Raw genomic sequence first — 24,542 nt, 5'->3', positions numbered from 1 at the left:
CACCTGTCAGAGAGCAGTTCCTCAAAAGATGGTACTGGAGTGAAACATGCTTTTATATATAACTTTTTATTTCTCAATCTCAACTCTCAACATTCGAGTACATATGCTATAGTCAACCATAGTCAGGCTAGTAGTGCGTCACCCACCACTGCAGCATGAGCTTTAGGCAGTATAATTGTTTGAAACCTGAAAGTCCTACTTCACTTCAAATGAAGCATGTCTTACCTTGCTTCAAGGTAGCCCATAAAAACGGAGGTAATTATTTTATATAAACTTTCTTAATAACTTTACTTCTTCTACTGTTCTATTAGTTTTCGTATCAACTTTCTTTTGTTGTCAAGAAACCCAAAGGCTCAATCGTAGTCATATTAGCAACTCGTCCTAATTGTTGCTGTTAGATTTCCCATCTTTTTGTGTGACAGAGATTTTAATGTCTGTCACACATGAAACCACTCACATTAGGTGCACTGTTTTAGAACTGTGTTTTCCTGCATAATGCATTTTGGCAAATGTTTGAAAATGACATTTTATTTCCTGCTTCATTACAAGCGTTGCATGTTCCATAATAGGCTTGACTGTAAGACAATAGGCTTGCTGTTGTTGCATGTTTGCATGTAAGCTCTTAATGAAAAATGGCCGCTCCTTTTCCATGTATAGTATTTTCGGTTGATCACGCCATTTTACTGTTTGGGAAAATGTTTTATTTACCTGTTAATGATGGTCGCAGCAGAATTGACTGAAATCTGCATCCCTAGTATGTGATGTACTGTTTATTTATATTTATTTTTTATTTTACCTTTTATTTAAGAACAAATTCTTATTTTCAATTACGGCTTAACTGCCTGTTCAGGGGCAGAACGACAGATTTGTACCTTGTCAGGTCAGGGGTTTGAACTTGCAACCTTCCGGTTACTAGTCCAACGCTCTAACCACTAGGCTAACCTGCCGCCTCTGTACTGTACTGTAGACCTACAAGTCTATGATTGGTTCAGATTTCATCCGGACCAACCAAATTTGGTCATGAGCTCGTGAGAATAATGGCCAGTGTGTAGAATAATACCCATATATGCAAAGTATGATATTGCATATTTTTATCTTTGTGTACCTAATTCAGGACACCATGAAGAGTGACATATTACGCATTTGTGTAGTACAGATCAGGGACTGATTTAGGTAATTCTGCTATCGTTGTTCTCATTACGGGTTGTAAATTCACTTCACATAGTGTATTCAATAACCAAAATAGATTTTCAAAGTCGAGGTGTCATGTCATAGCTGACGCTCCATTCTTTCTGCGTACATCTCTGAAGTTTTTGGGAAATGCAGTTGCATAAACAGAGGGAGATTTTACTGTTACCAAATTTAGCATCTGCACAGTTCTTCCAGTAAATGTATTTTTGTGAAATTTTCTGTGTAAATTGTTCAAAGTAGTCCTTGTGCATAGAGTTGTATGATTTCAATGCAGAACAAACCAATGTTTTTTGTTTAGAATATATTGAATGTAAAAAATAGGAGTCTCAGCATAATTCCATTACCAGGGAATTATCTACTCACTACATGACATTACACAATATAATTTTTGATTGCCATGCTACTCTTGTCCCTCAAGGTTGGGATATAAAAAAAATATTCTGTAGTCAACAGTACCAGTTCTAGCTATCTATTGCATAAGCCTAGTTGTGTTCAGGTGTGTGTGTGTGTGTTAGGTTATTGTCACTGTTGTCAAAGCTGTTAGGCCTAATTGTTGCATGTAAACTACTATTCATCAATTTCAAATACATATTCGTTATCAAACTGGTTATGTAAAATTGTGAAACAGTCGGAAAAAGAATGTTGGGTGTCCAAAGTTAATAATCCGACCTTGCCTTTCAGGAAGATGATTTCACAGGATTTGAATCTGATCGTAAAGGATATAAAGGCCCCGTACGGTCCAGACATAATCCCTCCAAAAGTAAGTATTAGCCTATTCTAAACCTATTCCCATCCTTTGCCACTGATCTATTATTCTTGGGTGGAATCGAGATTTTCGTACAGTTATTCTGCCATCCCGGGATTTACAGTATAACTGGTATAGCACAGAAGGGGCTCAAAATGCAAAAAAAGGCCCATTGGCAGTCTATTACCAGATTTCCAACAAAATGAGCATAAGTAATGGCGAATTCTCATGGATGCTTTTAGCTAATTGCTAACGAGCGCAAATGAACAAACTAGAGGTCGTCCGATTGATTTTTCAAAGCAGATACCGATTTATTGGAGGACCCCCCCAAAAAAAGCCAATGCCGATTATTCGTCCGATTTTTATATATATATATATATATATATATATATATATTTGTAATAATGACAACAACAATACTGAATGAACACTTTTTTATTTTAACCTGATATAATACATCAATAAAATCAATTTAGCCTCAAATAAATAAACATGTTCAATTTGGTTTAAATAATGCAAAAACAAAGTGTTGGTGAAGAAAGAGTGCAATATGTGCCATGTAAAAAAGCTAACGTTTAAGTTCCCTTGCTCAGAACATGAGAACATATGAAAGCTGGTGGTTCCTTTTAACATGAGTCTTCAATATTCCCAGGTAAGAAGTTTTAGGTTGTAGTTATTATAGGAATTATAGGACTATTTATTTCTACACCATTTATTTCATTTACCTTTGACTATTGGATGTTCTTATATGCACCGGTATTGCCAGCCAATTCTCTGGAGTTGATTGGCTTGAAGTCATAAACAGCACAATGCTTGAAGCACAGCGAAGAGCTGCTGGCAAATGCAGGAAAGTGCTGTTTGAATGAATGCTTACGAGCCTGCTGCTGCCTGCCACCGCCCAGTCAGACTGCTCTATCAAATCATATTATATTAAGTCTAACACAGAGAAATACATTCATATGGTCAAATCCGGAAACAATCATTTCGAAAACATAACGTTTATTCTTTCAGTGAAATACGGAACCGTTCCGTATTTTATCTAACTTGTGGCATCCCTAAGTCTAAATAATGCTGTTACATTGCACAAGTTTCAATGTTATGTCATAATTATGTACAATTCTGGCAAATTAATTGCGGTCTTTGTTAGGAAGAAATGGTCTTCTCGCAGTTCGCAATGAGCCAGGTAGCCCAAACTTCTGTAAATACCCTGACTCTGCTTGCACAGAACGCAAGAGAAGTGACGTAATTTCCATAGTTAAAACAAATTCATCTTGGCAGGCAATATTAACTAAATATGCAAGTTTAAAAATATATACTTATGTTTTGATTTTAAGAAAGGCATTGATGTTTATGGTTAGGTTGGTGCAATGACAGTGATTTGTTTTGCGACCGAGCTTGTTAAATCATCACCGTTTGGCAAGTAGGCTGTGATTCAAAGATAAAATGCCGATTACCGATTTTGTTATGAAAACTTGATATTGGCCCTAATTAATCGGCCATTCCGATTAATCGGCCGACCTCTAGTCTGAACATCGGACAGGATGGCATCGTCTCCCTCAATCCGTGCAATGGCTACTGCTATAGGTTTCAGGCTGCTTACCCACTCTCTCCCAAAATACATCATCCAGGAGGATCCTCTTGATGGGGCTGTCCATATTGGCAGACTGTGATATAGCCATTTCTTGGAGAGATTCCTTCCCTTCCAGGATACTGTCAAATATGACGACAACACCACTCCCAAGAAGTGTTGCTGGGCAGCTTCAATGTGGTGCTCTTATTTTTATCACTTTGCTTGGTGAGGTAGATTGCTGCTATAACTTGATGACACCTCACATACCTAACCATTTTATTGGCTCTCTTGTAGAGTGTATCCATTGTTTTCAGTACCATGATGTCCTTGAGGAGCAGATTCAACGCATGAGCAGCACAGCCTATGGGTGTGATGTGAGGGTAGGACTCCCCTTTAGACCAAGCGGCCTTCATGTTCACAGCATTGTCTGTCACCAGTGCAAATACCTTCTGTGGTCCAAGGTCATTGATGACTGCCTTCAGCTCATCTGCATTGTAGAGACCAGTGTATCTGTTGTCCCTTGTGTCTGTGCTCTTGCAGAATACAGGTTGAGGGGTGGAGATGATGACGTAGTTAATTATTCCTTGCCCATTCGACCACCCATCGGAGATGATTGCAGTACAGTCTGCTTTCTCTATGATTTGCTTGACCTTCACTTGAACTCTGTTAAACTCTGCATCCAGCAAATTATAGATAAAGCATGTCTGGTTGGAGGGGTGTATGCTTGGCGAAGAACATTCAGAAATCTCTTCCCATACACATTGCCTGTGAGCATCATAGGTAAACCAGTTGTTTACACAGCTCGAGCAAGACCTTCATCAGCATTTCTCTGACTACGGTCCTCCATTGAGTAAAAAAAAACTTCTGATTCCAGGAGGACCGTGAGCTGTTGCTATGGATAAGGTGTCTCATCATTTTAACCTCGAATAGCAGTAGAGGGACTTTGACAAAAGGTGGCTTGTTGTGGGCTCTGATGGAACTTTATGCACTTGGCCAGATGATTTTTAATCTTTGTTGCATTCTTCACATATTCTTTGGCACAGTACTTGCAAATGTACACAGCTTTTCCTTCTACATTAGCTGCAGTGAAATGTCTCCACACGTCAGATATTGCCCGTGGCATTTTCCTGTGAAGATAAGAAAAAAATTAGTAAAAAAATAATAATACATGGCTCAAAAAAGGGAACACTTAAACAACACAATGTAACTCCAAGTCAATCACACTTCTGTGAAATCAAACTGTCCACTTAGGAAGCAACATTGATTGACAATACATTTCACATGCTGTTGTGCAAATGGGATAGACAACAGCTGGAAATTATAGGCAATTAGCAAGAATAAAGGAGTGGTTCTGCAGGTGGTGACCACAGACCACTTCTCAGTTCCTGTGCTTCCTGGCTGATGTTTTGGTCACTTTTGAATACTGGCGGTGCTTTCACTCTAGTGGTAGCATGAGATGGAGTCTACAACCCACACAAGTGGCTCAGGTAATGCAGCTCATCCAGGATGGAACATCAATGCGAGCTGTGGCAAGAAGGTTTGCTGTGTCTGTCAGCGTAGTGTCCAGGGCATGGAGGTGCTACCAGGAGACAGGCCAGTACATCAGGAGATGTGGAGGAGGCCGTAGGAGGGCAACAACCCAGCAGCAGGACCGCTACCTCCGCCTTTGTGCAAGGAGGAGCAGGAGGAACACTGCCAGAGCCCTGCAAAATGACCTCCAGCAGGCCACAAATGTGCATGTGTCTGCTCAAACGGTCAGAAACAGACTCCATGAGGGTGGTATGAGGGCCCGACGTCCACAGGTGGGGGTTGTGCTTACAGCCCAATACCGTGCAGGACGTTTGGCATTTGCCAGAGAACACCAAGATTGGCAAATTCGCCACTGGCGCCCTGTGCTCTTCACAGATGAAAGCAGGTTCACACTGAGCACATGTGACTGTCTGGAGACGCCGTGGAGAACGTTCTGCTGCCTGCAACATCCTCCAGCATGACCGGTTTGGCGGTGGGTCAGTCATGGTGTGGGGTGGCATTTCTTTGGAGGGCCGCACAGCCCTCCATGTGCGCGCCAGAGGTAGCCTGACTGCCATTAGGTACCGAGATGAGATCCTCAGACCCCTTGTTAGACCATATGCTGGTGCGGTTGGCCCTGGGTTCCTCCTAATGCAAGACAATGCTAGACCTCATGTGGCTGGAGTGTGTCAGCGGTTCCTGCAAGAGGAAGGCATTGATGCTATGGACTGGCCCGCCCGTTCCCCAGACCTGAATCCAATTGAGCACATCTGGGACATCATGTCTCGCTCCATCCACCAACGCCACGTTGCACCACAGACTGTCCAGGAGTTGGCGGATGCTTTATAGTCCAGGTCTGGGAGGAGATCCCTCAGGAGACCTAATTTTTGACTTGTTTTAAGGACATTACATCAAAGTTGGATCAGCCTGTAGTGTGGTTTTCCACTTTAATTTTGAGTGTGACTCCAAATCCAGACCTCCATGGGTTGATACATTTGATTTCCATTGATAATTTGTGTGATTTGAATGTGCTGACAACAAAATATGTAAAGAAAAAAGTATTTAATAAGAATATTTCATTCAGATATAGGATGTGTTATTTTAGTGTTCCCTTTGTATTTTTTGAGCAGTGTACAATTCCATGTACAGATAAATATTTAAGCAGTTAGATTAAACAACTCCTTTGTAAGATATTTTTTTTAATGAAACCTGTATGGAAACAGTAAGCAGGCTCAGTAAGCAGGCTCAAGCAAGTTAAAACCCACATGGTAAAACTAACTAGCAAAAAAGGTTAACAAGTTAGCAATTATTTAAACACACTTTGCTGTAGGCTACTATTTACTGGTTAACAAAAAATAATGTATGTCTTAAAAAATATATTCACCCCACCCAGTATTGTAATCAAAACTTTGTAATCAAAACTTCCCAGAAAGAATGTAGTCCTTGGCTCAGCCAGTGTAGTAGTTTGGGCTCAATAGCATTTCATTAGTGTGCAAGATCTTGAGAATCAGCTATACATGTGATGGAAGAGTGCACTGCACATGTGATGGAAGAATACATTGTGTATGCAGAGGGTTTCAATTCCATTGAACTGGGTGTAGTTTAACCAAAATATGTCAAGACATAGAATTGCCTTGTGTATCCCACAAAAAAAGGTACACTGTTATAAGCTAACGTTTTTGATGAATTTGAGCAAAATTCGTGGGCTTAAATTTTCATGGACAATTTCGTGAAATATTCTGGAATTTTACCGGAAGGTTTCCGACCCTTTGCAACCCTAGTCCTGAAATACAAAGCTTTATGTTTGGGACAAATCCAACACACCACATCGCTGAGTAACTCTCTTCATATTTACAAGCATGCTGGTGGCTGCATCATGTTATGGGTTTGCTTGTCATCAGCAACTACAAGTGAGTTTTTAAGGACAAAAGAAACAGAATAGATCTCACAACAAGCAAAATCCTAGAGGAAAAACTTGTTTGGTGTGCTTTCCAACAGCCAATGGAAGAAGACAAGTTCACCTTTCAGCAAGACGATAACCTACAACACAATGGCATGTACAGTGGGGAGAACAAGTATTTGATACACCGCCAATTTTGCAGGTTTTCCTACTTCCAAATCATGTAGAGGTCTGTAATTTTTATCATAGGTACACTTCAACTGTGAGAGACAGAATCTAAAACAGAAATCCAGGAAATCACATTGTATGATTTTTAAGTAATTCATTAGCATTTTATTGCATGACACAAGTATTTGATCACCTACCAACCAGTAAGAATTCCGGCTCTCACAGACCTGTTAGTTTTTCTTTAAGAAGCCCTCCTGTTCTCCACTCATTTCCTGTATTAACTGCATCTGTTTGAACTCATTACCTGTATAAAAGACACCTGTCCACACACTCCATCAAACAGACTCCAACCTCTCCACAATGGCCAAGACCAGAAAGCTGTGTAAGGACATCAGGGATACAATTGTAGACCTGGACAAGGCTGGGATGGGCTACAGTCAAGCAGCTTGGTGAGAAGGCAACAATTATTAGAAAATGTAAGAAGTTCAAGATGACGGTCAATCACCCTCGGTCTGGGGCTCCATGCAAGATCTCACCTCATGGGGCATCAATGATCATGAGGAAGGTGGGGGATCAGCCCAGAACTACACGGCAGGACCTGGTAAATGACCTGAAGAGAGCTGGGACTACAGTCTCAATGAAAACCATTAGTAACACACTATTAAAATCCTTCAGCTCACGCAAGGTCCCCCTGCTCAAGCCAGCACATGTCCAGGCCCGTCTGACGTTTGCCAATGACCATCTGGATGATCCAGAGGAGGAACGGGAGAAGGTCTGATGAGACAAAAATAGAGCTTTTTGGTCTAAACTCCTTGCCGTGTTTGGAGGAAGAAGGATGAGTACAACCCCAAGAATACCATCCCAACCGTGAAGCATGGAGGTGGAAACGTCATTCTTTGGGAATGCTTTTCTGCAAAGGGGACAGGACGACTGCACCGTATTGAGGGGAGAATGGATGGGGCCATGTATCGCGAGATCTTGGCCAACAACCTCCTTCCCTCAGTAAGAGCATTGAAGGTGGGTCGTGGCTGGGTCTTCCAGCACGACAACAACCCGAAACACACAGCCAGGGCAACTAAGGAGTGGCTCTGTAAGAAGCATCTCAAGGTCCTGGAGTGGCCTAGCCAGTCTCCAGACCTGAACCCAATAAAACATCTCTGGAGGGAGCTGAAAGTCCGTTTTGCCCAGCGACAGCACCGAAACCTGAAGGATCTGGAGAAGGTCTGTATGGAGGAGTGGGCCAAAATCCCTGCTGCAGTATGTGCAAACCTGGTCAAGAAGTACAGGAAACGTCTGATCTCTGTAATTGCAAACAAAGGTTTCTGTACCAAATATTAAGTTCTGCTTTTCTGATGTATCAAATACTTATGTCATGCAATAAAATGCAAATTAATTACTTAAAAATCATACAACTTGATTTTCTGGATTTTCACATTTGAAGTGTACCTATGGTAACAATTACTGACCTCTACATGCTTTGTAAGTAGGAAAACCTGCAAAATCAAATACTTGTTCTCCCCACTGTACATACATACAGTTGAAGTTGGAAGTTTATATACTTGGAGTCATTAAAACTAGATTTTCAAGTCTCAACCACTCCACAAATGTCTTGTTTACAAACTGTAGTTTTGGCAAGTCAGTTAGGACATCTACTTTGCATTTTCATGTCATTTTTACAACAATTGTTTACAGACAGATTATTTCACTTATAACTCACTGTATCACAATTCCAGTAGGTCAGAAGTTAACATACACTAAGTTGACTGTGCCTTTAAACAGCTTGGAAAATTCCAGAAAATAATGTCATGGCTTTAGAAGCTTCTGATAGGCTAATTGACATAATTTGAGTCAATTTGGTGTACCTATGGATGTATTTCAAGGCCTCCCTTAAAACTTAGTGCCTCTTTGCCTGACATCATGGGAAAATCTAAATAAATTAGCCAAAACCCCAGAATTAAAAAATGTTGACCTCCACAAGCCTGGTTCATCCTTGGGAGCAGTTTCCAAATGCCTGAAGGTACCACGCTCATCTGTACAAACATTAGTCCGCAAGTATAAACAAGACAGGACCACGCAGCCGTCATACCACTGATGAAGGAGATTCGTTCTGTCTCCTAGAGATGAACGTACTTTGGTGCAAATCAATCCCAGAACAACCGCAAAGGACCTTGTGAAGATGCTGGAGGAATCGGGTACAAAGTGTCTGCATCCACACTAAAACAAGTCCTATGTCAACAACCTGAAAGGCCACTCAGCAAGGAGGAAGCCACTGCTCCAAAACCGCCTTAAAAACGCCAGACTACGGTTTGCAACTGCACATGGGGACAAAGATCCTACTTTTTGGAGAAATGTCCTCTGGTCTGATGAAACAAAACATTGAACTGTTTGGCCATAATGACCATTGTTATGTTTGGAGGAAAAAAGGGGAGGCTTGCCAGCCGAAGGACACCATCCCAACCTTGAAGCATGGAGGTGGCATCATCATGTTGTGGGGGTGCTTTGCTGAAGGAGGGACTGGTGCACATCACAAAATAGATGGCGTCACGAGGAAGGAAAATTGTGGATATATTGATGCAACATCTCAAGATGTCAGTCAGGGAGTTAAAGCTTGATAGCAAATGGGTCTTCCAAATGGACAATGACCCCAAGCATACTTCCAAAGTTGTGGCAAAATGGCTTAAGGACAACAAAGTCAAGGTATTGGAGTGGCCATCACAAAGCCCTGACCTCAATCCTATAGAAAATGTGTAGGCAGAACTGAAAAAGTGTGTGCGAGCAAGGAGGCCTACAAACCTGACTCAGTTACACCAGCTCTGTCAGAAGGAATGGGCCAAAATTCACCCAACTTATTGTGGAAGCTTGTGGAAGGCTAGCAAAACAACATTTGATCCAAGTTAAACAATTTAAAGGCAATGCTACCAAATGCTAATTGAGTGCATGTAAACTTTTGACGAACTGGGAATGTGATTAAAGAAATAAAAGCTGAAATAAATCATTCTCTACTATTATTCTGACATTTCCCATTTTTAAAATAAAGTGGTGATCCTAACTGACCTAAGACAGGGAATTTGTACTAAGATTAATTGTCAGAAATTGTGAAAAACTGAGTTTAAATGTTGCTTACCAAGACGACATTTGAAGGTAACTGAGTGGCCTAGTTACAGTTTTGACTTAAATCTGCTTTAAAATCTATGGCAAGACATGGCCATTTTCATCTTGCTATGATCAACAACCAACTTGACATCTTGAAGAATTCTAAAAAGAGTAATGTGCAGATATTGTACATTCCAGTGGTGCAATGCTCTTAGACTCACCCATAAAGACTCACAGCTGTAATCACTGCCAAAGGTGATTGACATGTATTTACTCAGGGGTGTGACTAGTTATGTAAATTCGATTTCTGTTTTTCATTTGCAATAAATTAGCTATCTTTTTATTTTTTCATGTTTTCACTTTGTCATTATGGGGTATTGTGTAGATGGGTGAGAAATGTAATTTTAAACCATTTTGAATTCAGGCTGTTATGCAACAAATGTGGAATAAGACCAGGGGTATGAATACTTTCTGAAGGGATTGTATATCAGCTTAGATATGATAGTAATTTCCTCTCTTGTTATTTTCCTCCATAAGGTGATCCTGTCCAAACAAAATCAAAAAGGATACGAGAGAAGCCATCCCTTGTAGTCACCCCAAAGGAGACAGAGGGGTCTCCAACTCCTGAAGAAGATGCACCATCTTCACAAGAGGTCCACTGTGCAATTCCTCCTGATGCAGTGCCTTCCAATGATGGTAGAAAGGGTTCAAAAAACAAGCACTCAAACCCAGCAAAGGAGAAGCGTCCTGCGAAAAACGGAGCGGCTTTAACTCCAAGGATTACCATCAAGTTGGTGGCCAAGAAGACGGTAAGAAAGGAAAAGGGAGGACATCTAAAATCTGTGGAGAAGTTGAAGGTAAAAGGATTGCATTTTCAATCAAAAGCTAATGACGTCAAAGGTGACCAGATCTCCAGTGCCCATGTCAAATTAAAGACCGAGACACAAGCTGATGAGGCACAGCATCTGAATGGCACTGAGGATGAGGGAGGCGGAGGAGCCATACCAGCAAGGAGGCGTGGTAGATCTGCCTCCAAGATCACTGAACCCTGTGTTCAAAGTGGGGCCAAAGTTGGGGAGGTTGATGACCAAAAATCAGAGGGGGGTATAAAATCAACAGGCAAACAGGACATTGCACTGGAAAGTGGAAATGCGGCGCCAAAAACAGACATTAAGAAATTCAAACGGAAAGAAAGAACCACAGAGGTAAGCACTGAAGTCAATAAACTGGTGATACGGAGAAGAAGTAGAACTACTAATCCACCCTCCGAAACACATGAAGGCCTTGTAACAGAATCAAAAAACCAGAGCAATGAAAAAGTATGTCTGGCAGAGTCTTTGTTAGAGGTTTCAAGAATAGAGGAAGCCAAACCACCACCCAGAAAGAGTAAGCGTAAACAAAGCAAGGCACATCAAGCAGAGAAGATGGTCACAGAAATCCATGTTCCATTAGCCACAGAACCTAAAAAGCCAATTGTTGAATCCAATGACGGTCTGGCTTTTAAAAATGACGATGACATTATCGGGATTCCATGTTTTAAGCTGATTAAAATCAGAAAACCCAAATTGGAAGGCTCATCTCGGTCTGATAGTAAAGGCTCCTCTCGTAAGAAGAAACGAAGCAAGTTTGTGTGGACACTTACATTAGTTAAGGGGAAAATAAAGGACACCCAAGTGCAGGGCTCTGGAAATACTGTCAAAGGAACAGAGAAGCAGCGGAGTACCGCTGAATTAGACAAAGACTCTCTTTTTGAACCCAGTGTGATCAAGAGTGTAGAGAACCCTGAAGAGAAAGAGGCCACGAGTTTCACCACTTCCAGAGATGCTGAGCACACACATAATGAGAAGTCTTCCAAGAAGAAGACTAAGGAGACTTCGTCTCTTGAGGAAAAGTCCTCTCTTCATGTTGAAGTGGGACAGGTAACGCAACCACATCCAGAGGAGGCCACTCAAACTGACTGTGGTGATACTGTGGCAAAGGTTGTTCCACCCCTTCAGATAAAAAAGGTCTCCTCACCCGGTAAACCTAAACGCTCAAAACCATCATTCCTGATCCATCAAACTAGTCCTGCGCCTGAAGAAAAAAAGATACTGGTGAACACAAAAGATTCCATTGAAATTCTGGAGGAAAATGTTTTTTTATCAGACACAAATGCTGTGCCAACTCTCAAAGCAAGGAGGAGAAGACTGGCGAAGATGTCTACACCACGGAAGAAGCGTGGAAGTCATAAACCCTGGACAACCCACAAACACAAGCTTCAATCAAGTCCAAATGTGGAACATCCATCTGATGTACCTGCCAGTGAAGCAGAACCACAGATCAATGAGGTTTTGAAGACAGACAAGGTGGAAACCTCAGTCTCTAAACCTAGAAGGAGAAGAAGTTCGAGTGTTCCAGTTAGAAAGAGGCCAGGGAAGACACAGATGTTACCTGAACCCACTGAATCGCCAAACACAGAGTTAGCTCCATCTGAACCACAGACAGAGGTCTCCACATTGTCTGTTGTCTCTAAACCTAGGAGAAGAAATTCTAGCCTTTCAATAAGAAAGAAGTCAAGAAAGACACCAGGATCATCTGAAACTCGAATCACAGAGATGGCTCCATTTGAACAGCAGACAGAGGAGGTCTCCACATTGTCTGTTGTATCTAAACCTAGGAGAAGAACTTCTAGCCTTTCAATAAGAAAGAAGTCAAGAAAGACACCAAGATCATCTGAAACTCAAATCACAGAGATGGCTCCATTTGAACCACAGACTGAGGAGGTCTCCACATTGTCTGTTGTCTCTAAACCTAGAAGAACTTCTAGCCTTTCAATAAAAAAGAAGTCAAGAAAGACACCAACATCATCTGAAACTCCAATCACAGAGATGGCTCCATTTGAACCACAGACTGAGGAGGTCTCCACATTGTCTGTTGTCTCTAAACCTAGAAGAACTTCTAGCCTTTCAATAAAAAAGAAGTCAAGAAAGACACCAACATCATCTGAAACTCCAATCACAGAGATGGCTCCATTTGAACCACAGACTGAGCTCTCCACACTGTCTGTTGTCTCTAAACCTAGAAGAGCTTCTAGCCTTTCAATAAGAAAGAAGTCAAGAAAGACACCAACATCATCTGAAACTCCAATCACAGAGATGGCCCCATTTGAACCACAGACAGAGGAGGTCTCCACATTGTCTGTTGTCTCTAAATCTAGAAGGAGAAGAAATTTGAGCCTTTCAATTAGAAAGAAGTCAAAGAGATCATCATCTGCAACTCCAAACATAGAAGTAGCCCGATCTGAACCTTTGACTTTGGCTAACACTCAACCAGTGGTAAAGGTGGATCAAGAGACCCAGTCAATAGAGTGTGGAAAGGTGCTGCTGTTGGAGCCCCCTGTTATTGAAAAGACAGAACCACGCCGTCATAGAAGTCTGTTCAAACATGGCAAAAAGAAGCGAAGAGCCTTGATTGGACAGAGGCAGAAACAAAGGCAGAGGCCAAGAGGGAGAAAGAATGATGAGAGTAAATCACCTGAAAGTAAGGTTCCTGAAACTATTGAAGAGGTAGCCCTAAAGGAAGTTTTCTCCCCAGAGGCTGCTTCCATACCTGCAAGATCTAAACTCATTGGCATCCTCAAGACCAAGTACAGAAGGAAAAAGGTCCCCAATTCACGCCTTCAGTTCCTTGGTACCAAAAGACCAAGAGCCAGGCCTAAAACTCTGTCTAAGCAGGTAGAAATGGATCTCGCCCAGCACATTTTGGAGGAGCAGGATATACAAGACACGGTGGATGATGAACCACAGTCTGATGCTTTTGATGAACAGCATGGTAAATCAAAGTACCTTAAAAACATAAAGCACTTCATCATGCCTGTTGTCAGTGTCCGGTCCTCACGGGTGATCAAGACTCCACAAAGGTTTATGGATGATGCTGGCATGTCCGTTTTGCCCCGTAGAAACTCCCCGAAGAAAGGCCAACTATTCGGCTTACACCCACGCACCGGAAGGAAACGAGAAGATGGCACAGGTAGAGAGCTTACTCCTGATCTGTCTGTCGACGAGGAAGAATTTCTAAATGAGGCGCAGTTGGATGTCGACATGTTCTCAACTCAGGAACTCGAACAGGAAACCACTGACGTGAGTGACTGCTTATCCTCCGGAAAGCAGTCTGGAAAGAGGAAGTCCCTCTTGAGGAATCCCAGTTTCAAGTGGCATGTGCCAGGAGAGTCTGGTGAGGAGGTATATACGCTGGACAAAACTCTACAGAGCAAGTATGAGACTTTACTTTTATCCAAAGAATTCCAAATTGCTTCTGACCAATCAACCGATCCCCAGGAGGTTCAGAAAAAAAGGCCATGCAGGTTCAACAAGCAAACATCTCACCTAAATATGTACAAGCGACTGAAGAAGCTGCAACCAGGACTTCCCAAAAAGAGAAGAAAAAATGTGATGACAGATGGTGTTTGCAATACTCTTCAATCTTCTGTTCATATGCTAGCGGAAGGTCTGGATGATGAAGTCAAGAGCATCTGTCTAAAGAAACATACAACAATCACAGCTCCAAACAAACCCAAATCAAAGCAAGGCAAATCCAAGCTCAAGATTGAGGACCTTGATAGCCCTGGGGTTGTGCGAAAAGTCTCTGTGTGTGTTCACACTATGAACTCAAAGTTCTTAACATTTCAATATGGAGAACATGAGGAGTTGACAGAGGAAGACAAAACAAATGCTGAGAATGTTATTGCAGGTAAGCAAAGATTAATCAATTAATGCTGATAGTTTTTTAACATTAGCTTGCTTGATAAATAACTGCACATAATGTAAACCTGGTATTTTTGTTTATTTGTATGTTACTTGGTTTAATGTCTCTGAGTATGTTTTTACTGCTTAAACTACCCTGGAAAGTAGTGACATACTTTATGGTCTGCCTCTGTCCCAGAAGCAGGAAAGCTTGAGCCACAGGAACTGCATCTGAACATGATCGCTGAGCCTGACCGTGCTGCTGCTGAGGAGAAAGGAGCCACCCAGAGAGTTCGCTTCACAGGGGCCAATAAGAGGATGTTCAATCTGCTCAAGAAAGCCAAGGTCCAGCTCAACAAGATCGACCAGCAGAAACAACTGAAGTCTTCAGGGGTAATTATTGGGCCACTCATAAAAAGAATACACTTGAAAATTGCCATGCAGACATTTGTTTTTTTTTCAGTAAACAACATGCATGATGGGACTTATTTCTGATTCAGAATATTCTTTGTTTCTCTTCATTGTTATTAAATAGGATGATATTCATTAACACCAATATTGTGATATCTCTGGAGAGCTTCCTGTGTAAGCCCATAGTGATGAAACATGTTACCTTCAGCTTCTATCAGGGCCTGCTGGCTCCAGAGATGCAGCAGGGAAGAGACAAAGGAGGAAACCGAAAGAGCAGCTTGAGCCTGTTGCCTCAAACATGACTGACCCTCCCCTGTCACAGGTATGGGCATATGAACACAATCCTGGTCTGTGCTGTTCTCTGTGCTGTTCTCTGCATGTTCTATCTTCAGTTTCTCTCACTTTTTAATGTGTTTGAATGTTTCTTTGTCTCTTACTTAATAAAGTATCATTATGTTGTTTCTTCCTCACTAAGACCCACCTTTTCTGGTCATAAATACATTGTGATGAAACAGCATCCCTCCCTGTCCCCCCTCTCTCCTTGTTACCAGGAGTTCCGCAGAGCGGGGGGTCCACGCATCAAGCATGTGTGCCGTGCAGCAGCTGTGGTGCTGGGCCAGCCTCGTGCACTGGTGCCCGATGACATGATCCCCAGACTCAGTGCGCTGCCTCTGCATGAGAGAACTGGCATATCCCCCTCTGGAAAGAACCAAGGTAGAGCCTCAAGCTTTCAAAACTGATTATCAATACAAATCTCTCAACAAACATTTTTAAGTGATATGAGTTCTGGTCTTTCCACACAACTTTCTTCGACTTTCCTATGAAAGATATCTTAATTATATACCTTATCTATTGAAGGTGGTCAGTCTCTCTCTGGGCCAGACAGCCCTGGGCTGCCGGACCAAAAGGTTACCACGGTCAGGAAGTCAGGAGCAGGTTTTGCTAAACAAAAGAGCCTTGGGCCTTTTGGGCTCCGCTCTCGGAGGTGTGGGATCTGCAAGGGCTGCAACCATGAGGAGGACTGTGGCGAGTGCATGAACTGCCTGGACAAACCCAAGTTTGGAGGGCCCAATACGAAGCGACAGTGCTGCATGTAAGTGTACTGCTCATCAGAATTCCAAAGGTGACCAACTCGCATATATGCTATTGAATTATATAGATTGAATAGACAACTAAATTACCCATTTTTTCTCTCTCCATAAGATATAAAAGATGTGATCAGATTGAAGACAGAAAAGCACGTCGTTTGAGTGGCAAGTTCCCTGGAGGTCCTGGGAATCGCAGGCGGCACTCCCTCAGCGTGGTTCAGTCTAGCAATGAGGAAGTTGATGGGATGGAGGTGCGGGACAGCCAGAGCCCATCTGTGAGGAAGCAGCCGCGGCGCTGTGTGAAGCCACGCTCCTACTTTGACCTGCTGGACTATGACTCCGACCTGGAGATCACTGTGGGCTCCAACTCTGCCTCTCCCGGCCGGAGGAGAGGCCCCGGCCCACGCATCCAAGGTAGTAATGTAACATTATTGGGAAGTGATCATAGAAAGGGATTTTACTCTATTTAATATTGTCAGATCTTCTGGAACAGGTATTCCCAAACTGGGGTACGTGCAATGCCGTCGGGAGTATGCCAAATAAAAATGTGATTCACATTTAACTTTCTTTTTTTCTCCACATTTTCAAACAGTCCATTTTAGTAAGGCCTGCGTCCATAGAGACGTATACCAGCTCTACTGGTAGTACTGCTACTACCAGCAGTTCTGCACCTGTTGACTACACAAGTTGTGTTGCTTCCACAAGCACATCCAATGCTAGCATCAGTAATTTTACATTTGTTGTTAGCACCGCTAGCATGGACACTGACAGTTGTGAATCTGATGCAGCCGAAGAGCTACTGCCCCCTTACCCGGGAAAGCACCAAACAACAGACCGGGACATTGGACCATCGAAAAGGCGCAAATATGATGAAAACTACATTGATTTGGGGTTCACTTATATTGGGAGTAGTACCTCTCCTCAGCCACAGTGTATTATATGTGCAAAAGTACTATCTCACAACTTGATGAAACCTTCACTCTTGCACAGACATTTAGAAACAAAACATGCCAATTTGAAAAATTGTTTTTTCAGAGAGAATTAAGATGACTTTCGAGTAGTAAGACATGTTTAAAATCAAGAGATACCATTAATAGGAATGGGCTAGAAGCGTCTTATATGGTACCGAGTGGCTTGGACAGGCAAGCCCCATACTATTGAGGACTTAATTCTTCCTGCTGCCATGGATATGGCTGGGACAATGCTGGGGGAAAAGGCCCCAAAAATGATACAGACAATGCCTTCTTCAAACAACACTGTTTCACAACGCATCAGTGACATGGCAGAACATGATAGGGAGACATAGTGGAGTGGTCGCGCGTGCAAGCAGTTGTTCTCGGCAGTGTACGCCGCTTGGGTACACTGCAGCATCCACCGAGAGGCTCTTGCTGCCAAGGGAATGCCTGAAAGCTTGAAAGATGTTTTGCAGACTACAGTTTCTACAACATACTTGTGTGCGCTGGTTATCAAGGGGCAAAGTATTGACACGAGCTTAATGTTTTTTTTACTGCCCATAATTTTCACTTGTCTGAACGCTTGCATGATGATGAGTTTCTCACACGTCTGGCCTATCTGGGTGATGTTTTTTCTAGCCTGAATGATACGAATCTAGGATTACAGGGACTCTCCACAACTATATTCAATGTGCGGGACAAACACACAGGTCTTTCCATCATTGGGGCGGCAGTGTAGCCTAGTGGTTAGAGCGTTGGACTTGTAACCGGAAGGTTACCCCGAGCTGACAAGGTACAAATCTGTCGTTCTGCCCACTGTTCCCAGGCCGTCATTGAAAATAAGAATTTGTTCTTAACTGACTTGCCTGGTTAAATAAAGGTAAAAAAAAAAAAAAAAATTGTATGATCTTTTGTGTGCAAATGAACTCAAGCTTACGGACAATGTCAATTGTGATATAGTGAAGCACCTGAGTGAGTTGGGTGTGCAATTACGCAAGTACTTTCCTGAAACGGATGACACAAATAACTGGATTCATTATCCCTTTCATGCCCTGCCTCCAGCCACTTACTGATATCTGAAGAAGAGAAATTGAAATTGCTACAAGCGGTTCTGTGTAAATGTAATTTAATCAGAAGCCACTGCCAGATTTCTGGATTGGGCTGCACTCAGAGTATCCTGCCTTGGCAAACCACGCTGTTAAGACACTGATGCCCTTTGCAACCACGTACCTATGTGAGAGTGGATTCTCGGCTCTCACGAGCATGAAAACGAAATGCAGGCAGAGACTGTATGGAAAATGATTTAAGACAGACTCCAATACAACCCACCATTTCAGAGTTATGTGTATCCTTTCAAGCACACCCTTCTTTCTCATTAACCTGTGGTGAGTTATTCACATTTTTTGATGATGTAAGATGGTTAAATAAAGAGCCAAACGATTGATTATTATTATTTGTGCCATGGTCCTATAAGAGCTCTTATAGGACCAAAACTCACACTCATTAATACATGTATCGAGTTCGCTGACCCTGGTGCTAGAGAGGGTACGCAGCTGGAGGTTGAATGTTTGAAGGGGTACGGGACTACAAAAAGATTGGGAACCACTGTTCTAGAAGATCCCGTTCATAGCTGTGAGGTAATGCATTAACTCTGAAGTATTAACACTGTATGTCTAATCACCACTGCAATGGTTTCTTTTTGTCTTCAGACTTTGTCTCTCTTGATGGATTCCTGGGAGATCTATCGGATGACGGTTTGAGACATCGCAGGCTGCACCACCGAGTTCCTCCGTGTCGCCGTAAAACTGACAAGGTAAAGAATCGCAACAGGGCTGCTGCTCTGATGCCACTGAGCAGGCGGTGCAAGAATTGACCGTTTCTGGGTCTCCTAGGTGAATAACACAAAGGATCTGCACAACCCACTCCCCCCTCTCCAATCTCTATCTTTCCACTTACTTCGTCTTCTCTCTGCTGCACCTCATGGTGGGATTCCCTGTCCTCTCTTCCTTCTCTCTCCTCTCATTCTGAGTTAAGCTGCTGCTTGCTTATAGGTGCTCGTGGAAGATAACGCTAGTGCACTTTTGCTTTGGCCGCAGCAGTCCCACCCTTCACAGGCACAGCAGAAGCAGACAGGCCTGTGGAGCGGTGGTGTCTACAGCTGGCTGGACGATGACCACCAGGGAGAGAGAGAGTCAGAGGGGCTGTCGGCGGAGCAGCTACTGCTGCAGATAACGCAGTCGCCCCCACACTTACAGTCAGACCTGGAGCTATCCTCCTCCTACCCTGAGGACCAAGGGTCTCCCCTGCGCCTGCTATCCCACGCTGAGGCCACCCCGGGGTGGCCAAGGGCCAGGGTGAGGGTGGGGGGTGAGAGGGGAAGAATGTTGGTGGAGGCGGGGTGGGGACGAGCCTATTTTTATGCTTTGTCGTATTTTTCCCAGAATCCTATGGAACAGATGCCACCTAGCGTCCTGGCCGCCCTGGCAAATGGATTTGACCAGAGGGAGAGGGAGCCCTCCGAGCCTACGCACAAGATCGGCGTGGACTTCAAGGTCAGATGCTTTTCCTTGACTCTTGTAGCTGTGGTTTTAGAGATCTCATTTACCAGGTATACCCGTGGTATACGGCTGTCAGCCATTCAGCATTCAGGGCTTGAACCACCCAGTTTTAATGGCCAATATACCAGAAATCCCTGAGGTGCCTTATTGCTATGATAAACCGTTACTAACATAAATGTAACAGTAAATAAGTTGTTTTGCATCATACCTGTGATATATTGTATGCTAAATACACGGCAAGATTGCCTATCAGCACCCAGGACCCAAACTACTCAGTTTATAACCATGATTAAATTAGCCATTATCATCATCAGGTTTTGTCTTTGGTTTGGTTTATTTCTGTAATACCCTTATCTATCCACTGGATGTCAGTGTTCTTCTACATCAAGAGTCCAAAAGGCTGTCGTTTCCCATCTCTGTATCTCCCACGCCTGTGTCTGACTCTGTCCTGCGGGCCTCAGTATGAGAGGTGAAAGCTGTGTCTAAGCCTCCCCTGTCTGCCATGTAGGAGGACTGTGACCTCCAGAATGTGTGGATGATGGGAGGCCTGAGTATCCTGACCTCTGTACCCATCATGCCCCCCTGTGTCTGCCTGCTGTGTGCCAGTGAAGGACAACAAGAAGTAAAAGCTCACAACATGGATCTGTTATTACAATGTCCATTGGAGGAATGTCTTTTTCAAAACTGCTATTTGCAGTATGATGTTTTGACATTTATAATGTTTTTGTCAATGTATGGCCATGATGGATCTTTTGAATCTGCATTGGAAAGTCTTAAAACTGCAGACCGTTGCCTCTTCCTATCCTAGCAAATGCTGTACTGCCAGGTGTGCTGTGATCCCTTCCACTGGTTTTGCCTTGAGGCAACGGATCGGCCCTCTGAGGAGAACTGGTGCTGTCGCCGCTGCAAGTGCTGCCATATATGTGGCAGAAAAAACAAGCACTCCAAGGTATGGGTCCACGCAAGGCCCCAGTCACTTGTCTCACCTGAGGACTGAACCACCTCGTCACTAGTTTTTAGGCTATATCCAGGGACTATAGTTTTCTGCTTCAATGAGAGTCAATGAACTAAGTAGACCAGATCTAGCTGATATTGCATTGATGCCTATAGGAGAGGAACTTACTTTATTACATAAGAACTGACATTTTGTTCAATAATTCACACTCAGGCCGTAAACAATCTTCATATATCCACCATCTTTGGTTTTCACTGATCAGGAAAAAACTGACATTAGTGTTGCCACCAATCTATGTGTAACTGTAATACTGTATCTCTGGTGTTCCTCAGCCTCTGCTGGAGTGTGACAGATGTCAGAACTGTTATCACCCTTCATGCCTGGGGCCTAACTACCCCAAACCCAACAGGAGGAGGAAGGCCTGGGTGTGTATGACGTGCATCAGGTGTAAAAGCTGTGGGGTTACACCAGGGAAGAGTTGGGACACTGAGTGGAACCACGATAAAGGACTCTGTCCAGACTGCACCAAGCTCCACGACCAAGGTAAGATGAAGTGAACGCCTTGGGGAAGTCTATCTGCAAACACAAATGTTAAAACATGATAAAAGACAAGCTCATTTATTTGATTTCACTATTCATATGGGAATGGCAGGATATTGACGATATCACTTTCTAAAGGCAACTACTGTCCGATCTGCTTCAAGTGCTATGAGGACAGTGACTACGACAGTCAGATGATGCAGTGTGCCACCTGTAACCACTGGGTCCATGCCAAGTGTGAGGACCTGACAGGTGAGTCTTCCAGTGTTACGCCCAACTTCTTCTGCTGTGTAACGGGCTCCCATGCTCAGCCGTACCTTTCACAGGGATGCCAACTCGTCACTTTTCCGTGATATTTGCCTTTTGATCTCAGAATACAGAAGGTCATCCATGAGTCATGTAGATCTGACAAAAAGTGCGTAGATGTAGTGTATCACTCATTGAGTTATAACGTCGAGGCTCCAACAGATCTTCTCCCTGTGTGATCACTACCAACTGTACAGAATGCATCCCTACCCTCTGCGTCCTACAAATAGAATACCAGGGTTTAGATCGTGATGTCAGATATGTCATATCAGAACGAGTGCTTCATCCAATATCACGTATGACAGCTGTGAGCAGCTAGCTGCATCCCACTAACCAGCCGTTATCCTGCTCAGCGGCATCTCTCCATCAATTTTTTCTGCACATCTCTATCACTTTTAAAATGCTATTTAGCCGTGATGGCGAGCTGGTGTGTGCAGATAGTGATGTGGTTTGTGTTACATTTGTTAAATAATTGGAGCTGCTCGCAGTGCAAGGGAAGTAGATACAGAGTAATATGTATTATGATACTTGGTCTGGTAGCACATCCTTAGTAAAGTGTTGGTGTGGTGACAACCCCACTCTGAAAATAGGCACATTTTCTTGCAGTTTACGTAGCTTTTGTTGTGTGTTTCTGTAGGAAGAATTTCTGTCACTTTTTTTAGGCCCTCACCAGTTTGCATCCCTACTTTCACAATAGAGAAAATACACTGAGGGTACAACACATTGGAAACACCTGCTCTTTCATTGACAGCTTGACCAGGTGAATCCAGTTGAGAGCTATGAGCCTGTATGAATGTTACCTTCAATCAGTGTAGATGAAGGGGAGGATACAAGTTAAAGAAGGATTTTTTTTATTTTATCCTTGAGACATGGATTGTGCATGTGTGCTATTCAGAGGGTGAATGGGCAAGACAAAATATTTCACTGCCTTTGAATGGGTTTTAGTAGTAGGTACCAGGCACACCGGATTTGAGTGTCAAGAACTGCAAAGCTGCTGGGCTTTTCACAAGTTTCCTGTGTGTGTTGTTAGGTTATAATTCTCAGAGTTAACTCAATGGATAAAATGAGAGCTTAAACAAGTTTATTCTTCCCAGAGGGTCAATACAGCTGCATTCAGACAAAACATGTCTCCACCAACACAAGTATATATGCTCCAATTTAGATGCAATCCTCCTTCTCTCCAACCCTTACATCTGTTATGTTTCGACATGAAGACGAAGTGATGGGGTAATAAACTGTTCCTTCTCCCTTAAGGTGACCTGACCTCAACCCCCTTGATGCCTATTCCAAAGCTCTCCACCCGTATCACCTATAGCAATCGTGATTGCCTCCTTCTACACAGCATATTCCAAAGCCATCTGGCTCCTACAGATAACCATTAACTTCTGATATAAAAACCAGTCTCTATCAATCCTCAGATACTATCGTATTACTTTTGTTCCATCATGTCTCTAGTATAACAATGTTCCAAGTTGAACCTGTCTAGGACAATGTTCCAAGGTTAATCTACCTAGGTTCCGCTAGCGGAACCCCCCCGCAACAGCCAGTGAAAGTGCAGGGCGCCAAATTCAAAATAACAAAAATCTCATAATTAAACTTCCTCAAGCATACAAGTATTTTACACCATTCATAAAAATATAATTCTCGTTAATCCAGCCACAATGTCTGATTTCAAAAAGGATTTTCAGCGAAAGCACCACAAACGATTATGTTAGGTCACCACCAAGCCGCAGAAAAGCACAGCCATTTTTCCAGCCAAAGAGAGGAGTCACAAAAAGCAGAAATAGAGATAAAATGAATCACTAACCTTCAATGATCTTCATCAGATGACACTCATAGGACTTCATGTTACACAATACATGTATGTTTTGTTTGATAAAGTTCATATTTAAATAAAAAAATCGGAGTTTACATTGGCGCGTTACGTTCAGTAGTTCTAAAACATGCAGTGATTGTGCAGAGAGCCGCATCAAATTACAGAAATACTCATAATAAACATTAAACTTAATGCAACTGCTGTGTCAGATTTCAAAAAACTTTACGGAGAAAGCAAACCATGAAATAATCTGAGTACAGCCTTTAGACAACAAAGCAGCCAAAAAGATACCTGCCATATTGGGTAGTCAACATTAGTCAGAAATAGCATTTTAAATATTCACTTACCTTTGATGATCTTAATCAGAATGCACTCCCAGGAATCCCAGTTCCACCATAAATGTTTGATTTGTTCGATAATGTCCATCAGTTATGTCCAAATATCTTCCTTTGTTAGGGCGTTTGGTAAACAAATCCAAAAGCACGTTCAGGTCGAGCCAAACGTCAGACAAAAAGTTATGTTACAGCCCGTAGAAACATGCCAGACTAAGTATGGAATCAATCTTTAGGATGTCTTTAACATAAAACTTCATTAATGTTCCAACCGGACAATTCCTTTGTCTGTACAAATGAAGTGGAACGTAGCTACCTTTCACGTGAGCGCCAGACCGAGGCTGTGGCACTCTGCCAGACCACTCACTCAAATAGCTCTTATGAGCCCCTCCGTTAGAGTAGAATCCTCAAAACAGTTTGTAAATACTGTTGACATCTAGTGGAAGCCTTGGGAAGTGAAACATAACTAATATCCCACTGTGTCTTCAATGGGGGCTAAGTTGAAAAACTACAAACCTCAGATTTCCCACTTTCTGGTTTGATTTTTTCTCAGGTTTTTGCCTGCCATATGAGTTCTGTTATACTCACAGACATCATTCAGACAGTTTTAGAAACTTAAGAATGTTTTCTATCCAAATTTACTAAGTATATGCATATTCTAGCTTTTATGGCTGAGTAGCAGGCAG

At 42.7% G+C, this 24,542-nt stretch overlaps 1 protein-coding gene across 5 annotated transcripts in view; it reads left to right on the top strand.

Moving 5' to 3' along the window:
- Window positions 1-24,542, top strand: part of LOC118367807 (histone-lysine N-methyltransferase 2A-like) — a 76,541-nt gene that overhangs the window by 4,553 nt on the left and 47,446 nt on the right. For 2 of the 5 annotated variants that reach the window (XM_052494665.1, XM_052494662.1), the window contains exons 2-15: window positions 1,873-1,951; window positions 10,714-14,904; window positions 15,097-15,290; window positions 15,517-15,630; window positions 15,860-16,022; window positions 16,167-16,401; window positions 16,512-16,810; window positions 19,059-19,162; window positions 19,446-19,703; window positions 19,791-19,901; window positions 20,416-20,529; window positions 20,716-20,856; window positions 21,195-21,405; window positions 21,541-21,654. In XM_052494665.1, coding sequence (XP_052350625.1) covers window positions 1,873-1,951; window positions 10,714-14,904; window positions 15,097-15,290; window positions 15,517-15,630; window positions 15,860-16,022; window positions 16,167-16,401; window positions 16,512-16,810; window positions 19,059-19,162; window positions 19,446-19,703; window positions 19,791-19,901; window positions 20,416-20,529; window positions 20,716-20,856; window positions 21,195-21,405; window positions 21,541-21,654 — 6,328 coding nt within the window. The remainder of the gene's footprint in view (window positions 1-1,872; window positions 1,952-10,713; window positions 14,905-15,096; window positions 15,291-15,516; window positions 15,631-15,859; window positions 16,023-16,166; window positions 16,402-16,511; window positions 16,811-19,058; window positions 19,163-19,445; window positions 19,704-19,790; window positions 19,902-20,415; window positions 20,530-20,715; window positions 20,857-21,194; window positions 21,406-21,540; window positions 21,655-24,542) is intronic. The other 3 variants (XM_052494664.1, XM_052494663.1, XM_052494667.1) reach the window with 3 other exon arrangements.

Source organism: Oncorhynchus keta, chromosome 34 (assembly GCF_023373465.1).
Source record: "Oncorhynchus keta strain PuntledgeMale-10-30-2019 chromosome 34, Oket_V2, whole genome shotgun sequence".
Classification (NCBI taxonomy): domain Eukaryota; kingdom Metazoa; phylum Chordata; class Actinopteri; order Salmoniformes; family Salmonidae; genus Oncorhynchus; species Oncorhynchus keta.
This window is presented reverse-complemented; position numbering and strand designations above follow the sequence as displayed.